Raw genomic sequence first — 7,113 nt, forward strand, 5'->3', positions numbered from 1 at the left:
TTCTCAAAGTCACCGAATCAAAATTTTGAGACAGCCATTCTGTTCAGCATAGTCGAAAACATAATAAATATGTGTCTGAAGATGACTTAATTCCCCAGTCCCCGGTGGAAGGGCTGCAAGTTATGAACTTTGCCCATTGATTATATAGTATTTGTTAATTGAAAGTATGCTGATGTTTTCAAGAGGTATTTTTTCTGGTAGGGAGGGGGATCAGTGGAGGAGGCTACGTTGGAGGATCTTTCCATGGAGGATATTGTCATGGGGGAAGGGACATTTCTATAAGGGGCACCGGTTTTCTCTGTATTATTTAAAAAAAACGATCAGAAATTAAATAAAAAAACAAGTTTTTTCAACTGAAAGTAAGGAGCAACATTAAAACTCTCCCCCTATTTAATACCTCGCTCTTTACTCTAAAGTTTGTTTAGTGCTTTCAAAAAAGCTATCTATTCTAATTAAACGGCCTTTGTGATTCAGGGGTCATTCTTAAATAATAGAAACAAATTCGAACTTTAGCGTAAAGAGCGAGGTATTGACTAGGGGGAACACCCACATTTACGTAATAAAAATATACGAATATACATGTTCGTTACGTCAGTTATTTCTTAAGTTACGTCAGATCAAAATTTCGAGAAAGCTATTTAGCCAGAAAAATTAAAATTAATATGCAAATTTCATTTTAATTATTCATGTACGGCTAGCCAAAATCAAAGCTGCATTAATTCTAAAACATTCAGAAATTAAATGAAAAAACAGGTTTTTTTTAAGTGAAAGTAAAGAGCGACATTAAAAACTAAAACTAACATGAAATTTTAATGTCGTTCCTTACTTTCAGTTAAAAAAAACTCGTTTTTTTTATCAAACAGTTCGTGGTAACGAACTGTAAGTAAGGAGTGACCCGGCTCAATGGTAACCGAAACTCTAGAAAACGGGTTTTTGATACCAATAGATACATCAAAAGAATCAGATTTCAATACTGATTTCAAATCTATAACTTTCATCAAGTATAGTCCTACCCATCAATAGTTACGAGAATATTTGGATGATTTTCGAAAAAAAGGGAGAAAGACACCCTAGAAGTTATAGAACCTTGATGAAAATCACACCATCATATTCAGCGTATCAGAGAATCCTACTGTAGAGGTTTCAAGCTCCTATCTACAAAAATGTGGAATTTTGCATTTTTTTCCAGAAGAAAGATCATGGAACGGATGCGTGTTTATTTATTTAATTTTTTTCCAGGGGTGATCGTATCGACCCAGTGGTCCTAAAATTTCATAGGAGGACTCATTGGATCGGAAATTAAAAGTTCTAGTGCCCTTTTTAAGTGACCAAAAAAATGGAGGGCAACTAGGCCCCCTCCCTCGCTCATTTTTTTCCCAAAGTCACCTGATCAAAATTTTGAGACAGCGATTTTGTTCAGCATGGTTGAAAATAGGATAAATATTTCCTGTAGGATGACTTAATCCCCCGAAGTCCCCTGGGAGAGGGCTGAAAGTTATGAACTTTGTCCAATGTTAACATATAGTATTGGTTAATAGGAAGTATACAGACGTTTTCAGGGGGGATTTTTTCTGGTAGTAGGGGGGTGGATGGGCTGATGGTTATGTGGGAGGATCTTTACATGAAGGAAGTTTTCATGGGGGAGAGGGAGATTACTATGAAGGTGGCGCCGGATTTCCCAGCATTATTTAAAAAAAGATCAGAAATTAAATATAAAAAAGCAAGTTTTCCAACTGAAAATAAGGAGTAACATCAAAACTTAAAACTAACAGAAAATACTACGTGTATAATTGGGTTCACCCCCTAGTCAGTACCTCAATTTTTAAGCCAAAGATTTTTTAGTACTTTCATAAGAGCTGTTATTCTAAATAACGGCCTTTGTGATTAAGAGGTCATTTTTAAAGAATCGGAACAAAATTCGAACTTTAGCTTAAAGAGCGAGGTATTGACTAGTAGGCGAGCCCCTAATATACGTATTAAAAATATATGAAGATAGAAGGTCGTAACACAAGTTAATTCGTAAGTTACGTATATTTATTACTAATACAAACTTTCGTAAATAAAATTAAACAAGTGTCGAGAAAGCCATTTAACCAAATAAAAGTAAAATTAATATGCAAATTTTGTTTTAATTATTCATGTACGGTAAGCCAAAATCAAAACCTGCATGAATTCAAAAACGTTCAAAGATTAAATAAAAAAACAGGTTTTTTTTAACTGAAAGTAAGAAACGACGTTAAACTTAAAACGAACAGAAATTATTCCGTATATGAAAGGGGCTGTCCCCTCCTCAACGCCTCGCTCTTTACGCTAAAGTTTGACATTCTCACAACTCTAATTTTTTTTAAACAATAAAAAACCTTAGTGTAAAGAGCGAGGCGTTGAGGAGGGGACAGCCCCTTTCATATACGGAATAATTTCTGTTCGTTTTAAGTTTTAACGTCGTTCCTTACTTTCAGTTAAAAAAAACTTGTTTTTTTTATTTAATTAGTATCAAGACCGAATCAAGACAACAGACTGAATTGAATGGTATGTTTATTTCTTAGCTATCTCATCAGGGTCCTATATTCCAAATTAACCAAATTGGGAGCAAACATAGTATTGACAAAAATAATTGTGGGTAATTTGGTGGCAGTGCCATATGTTGCTAATATTTTTTTGCTAAACTTTGATAGTTGATAGTTTCTAATATATAGTAGGTGGAATATAGCTACACAGGTAATAATTATTTAGAGCCATACAAAGGACGGTATTGTTTAGTCTAGATGTTGCTAGATAGATTCCTTGATTTTTTTTTCATTGAACTTAGAGTTTCGAGTCTGACTAGTTTCCGATTCTCTTGGCCAACATCTACTTGCCAACTAAATTGCTATATGTGATGATATTCCACAAATACAGCATGTAATCCTGCAAGGGATTTCTTGTACTCTAATAAAATTCTATTCCCCCCGTAACACTTCTAGGAAGCTTGAATGGATAATTTTTAAGGACAATTAACTCTTACTGCCAAATAGTGGGTTGTGATGGGAGCAGCAGCATCCCGGGGGTGGGGAGGGGTGTGTTACCTCTAATTTTTTGACCATTCAGCAATTTTTGTCAAAGTGTTACATATTTGTTATTTTTTTGCATATCTAATTTGATGATTTTTGCGTGTTGATTTGGTTACTGTTAATAGCCGAAAAATTAAACTTTCAAATGGGGATAAATCCGTGTATTTAGACAGTGAAAAAACAGGTACAAAAGTCAAGATATTTCGGTCACATATACAGCGACCGTCTTCAGTAGAAATTCTAAAATAATAAAATTGAAACTAGCATATTTATATACAACAAAATTAATAATTTTTCGGGTCATTCACAAAATAATGAAATCCCGGATTATTCACTAGAATATTTTCAGAGAGAGTTCATTGACAAAGTTCATTCAAAGTTCTTGATGTAAATTTTCTTCTTTAATCTTGCCCAAATGTAAAACAAGTTTCCAATGAAGGTGGCAAAGCCTTCCATGTCTTCTAATTGCAAAACAAATGTTGAGTTTATAGATGTTTACTGTGTTGGTCTCATTCCCCCATATATACGACGTGATTTTCGACATAACACCTTTAAATTAGGTGTTGTTTTCTTATATCACACTGCCGTTCTAAGACGAACAAATAAATTTTCAAATGGGGATAAATCCATTTATTTAGCTAATGAAAAAAAATTAAAAAAGTCCAGATATTTCGGTCACATATACAGCGACCGTCAATTAAACAACACCCAATTTAAAGTTGTTATGTCGAAAATTACGTCGTATATATCTGTTTTGGATCGTCGTATATCCGTTTTTTAGAGTTTCTGTTACTATTGAGCCTGGTCATTCCTTACTTACAGTTCATTACAACGAACTGTTTGATTGTTAGACAGAACTGAACTGAAATATTCTAACCAGCAATGCTTATCTTTGCTATTTCCTCTGGCAAATTTTCTAAATGAGGATATTCGTAATTGCATCTATGAAATCAATAAAATATTTTATTCTACTTGGCAATTGAAAATGTAAAAGAAAAAGAAACACTCTAAAATAGAAACAAAGATTTGTTTACATATAGAAAAGAAACAAATATATTACATTTTAGTTTTTTTGGAAGCAATACCTCTGTGTAGATTCCCATTAGAGTTCAAACCAAGAAACTTTGAGGAAATCTCACTTTTTACGTTCGGTCATGCGGAAAAAAACGCCTGAATTGCAATACTGTATAGTAGCCAACTGGCAATTGATTTACTCCTGCATGTGCTCATGGTTTTAATAAGCACTTTAAGAGGTCGAAAAAGGGTTGGACTATAGGTACACGAATATTATATTGCAATTAAATAATTGGTACTTTCCCATTATGCGGGTCTCTCTAAAAAGTCAAATTTGGTTAATGCTAATGAAATAAAGTAAAATAGGATGAATATATAACAGCTTATAGACAAATTTGGGCTATATATTTGCACATTAAGGGGTTGGGTACAGCTTCCAATATATTAAATACGTAACCTAACCTAACCTAGGTACCTCCACCCTCCCGTAAACCCCAAAAAACTACAGTTTAATATCGTACAAGCAATGAAAACCTTGCTATCATTGCCTGCTCTATAATAGTTAAGATGTCAAAAACGGATATTATCATTGCCTACTCTATAGTGATTAACCTGAGAGGCCTGCATAATGGGAAAGCACCAAATAATTTTATAGTTTTAAAGAGCTTATCTAGATGCAAATTTACAAATTGTATTTCCTTACAGGTGAAAGAAGACTGGAAGTACGTAGCAATGGTATTAGATAGATTATTTCTTTGGATTTTTACAATAGCTGTATTAGTTGGCACCGCTGGAATCATCCTCCAGGCTCCCGCTTTGTATGATGATCGTCTCCCTATTGATCTACAGCTGTCTGCTATTGCAACTGCAGAATTCATGAAAAAAAAACCCTGAAACTTCCTAATTGCTCAATTGATGTTATGAGTTAATACTTGATCCGTTGATAGTTTGCATTCCGTGTTTAAATGTCAATATGAGCGATCCGAAAGCTTGTTTATTCTGAAGTGTCTTTGATATCGGCTTGGAATGATTAGACAAACAAAAGGGATACAAATAACACAAGTCTTAACTTTTAGATTATTGATTGGATCATTAGTTATTGATATTGATTAATCAATGATTGGATAATCAGATTATTTAAGAATTCATGAAACTTGCATTGTAACTGAAGTGATGAAATTGAGATTAAAGATAAACAACAACAAGAACCATTCAGTTTTGGTGATTATAGGGACTTGTTTTTCCTAAACTGACTTGAACATTTGAACATCAAAACTAAGCTGGATGTTTTCTGCATACAAAATTAGTGCTTTGATGCAAAGAAAAAGTGAATCCGATTGTCTCTTATCAATTAAACTTAATAAAGCTAAACCTTTAAAGATGTGGGATTTCACTTATGAAAGACTGCAAACAAAGCCGGTTTATTATTGCAAATTCCGGCACCAAATCCTCAGTGCGTTGAGAATTCTCCAAACCTGATCCTGATTTCCAAAAGTGAAGATAGAGATCCCATTTGGTGTAATCTCTCGTAGCTGTAACTTAAACCGGACTGAGATAGGCGTATCGACAAATTTTGATACCAACTTCCTAGCATATTACACGCGCTCCGTCTTCTGATTTACCCATCTAGTGATATAATTTCTCTTGTGTGGCATCTCCCGTGGCTGCAATTTTCCTCTGTCTAAATTACAGGCCTCAGCAAATTCAGGCAGTGAATCCTTATTATGTTAAGTGTACTCCTAATCTGCTGATAATTTCTATTTCGATGACACTCTCTTAGGGGCTGCGTGATATTCCACCCTCTTTGGGACAATATAACGTGGCTGCCATTAAACTCTGACTATAATACGTTTAAATATGAAAACAATGGACAATCAAATATCAACTTCTTGCATGGAGGACTTAAACAACCATACTGCTAAAGGGACAAAAATATTATAAAACTATATTTTTGAAATTCGTTTGTATAGTTAGCCAAGGCTTTTCAAATATTCAATATTTTGTGCATGATGTCAATGACTTTACAAGTTCTAGTAGTGACCTGAAAGTCACGTGTATTGGAGGTGAAAACCGTCAGTTCATATAAAACTGAAGCAAAACTTTTAAAAACTGCTTTGTGCCAAAATGTATATGAATCTTCCCAGTTTTGTATGTATTTTTATTTATTTATTTTTTACTTTTAAAAAATTATTATTGAGCCACTGAAATTACTTTCAATTTTACATTCCACCGTACAATACGCAAGTTTAAGTTTCTGTTAAAACTATTTTATAAAAGACATACCACAAATTTGTTTCTTTTTATACTTAAAATTAGCCGACACTAGGATAATGGCTTATTTCACAATTGAGAGGTAATGACTGGTTAAGGAACTATTAAATTAAAAAATAGCGAGGCCATGAGGATATCTATAAAAGTTAGTTACGCGATCAATCATTTAACTAGTTAAATAAGACAAACACCTTTTTAATGACATTAAAATGGAAATGAAAGCTTCAAACGGACAAAGATAACCCCAGATATGAGCAGTACAACCAGAGCCTGAAATTTGGCTTTCCAAAAAGCAACCAGAATGCAATAAGTAGTTGATGACAATTGCAAATTTTTACCTGCTGACTCTCAACAAAATAATTGAACTGCTAGTTCAATCCTGAAGTTGAAACTTATGTCTGATGGGTTTGTCAAAAACCAAGAAACAGTCTGAAACTGCTGTCAAAAACTGCTAGTTCAATCCTGAACTCGAAACTTATGTCTGATGGGTTTGTCAAAAACTCCTTGTGCGTATTTAATTTCTAAAGTGTAAACGCCCGATTTCAACTTGAGGCATACAAAAAAAAACTTGTTGTCAATAAAGCTACCTTTATGCGAGTAATGAGTTTGTACAAGTCACTTAAAATTTTTGAATTATCCATGTATTGGTACCCATAATATACCTCTTTTGTTTAAGGTAATATTAGTTTAATTTGTTACTTTATGAATTTAATTTATTCAATCCGTCCCATATAAGTTACTGCCGTGCAAAAATCCTCCTTAACACCGATATATGTCT

General features: G+C 33.6%; 1 protein-coding gene across 1 annotated transcript in view; it reads left to right on the forward strand.

Moving 5' to 3' along the window:
- Window positions 1–6,321, forward strand: part of LOC148949025 (acetylcholine receptor subunit alpha-like) — a 310,500-nt gene extending 304,179 nt beyond the window's left edge. Inside the window, exon 11 of the mRNA XM_089095090.1 lies at window positions 4,770–6,321. Within this exon, the coding sequence (XP_088951216.1) occupies window positions 4,770–4,958 (189 nt within the window). The 3' untranslated portion in view covers window positions 4,959–6,321. The remainder of the gene's footprint in view (window positions 1–4,769) is intronic.
- The last annotated feature ends 792 nt before the right edge of the window (window positions 6,322–7,113 follow it).

Source organism: Artemia sp. Qi Xiang Cuo, chromosome 9 (genome assembly GCF_049724085.1).
Source record: "Artemia sp. Qi Xiang Cuo chromosome 9, ASM4972408v1, whole genome shotgun sequence".
NCBI lineage: Eukaryota > Metazoa > Arthropoda > Branchiopoda > Anostraca > Artemiidae > Artemia > Artemia sp. Qi Xiang Cuo.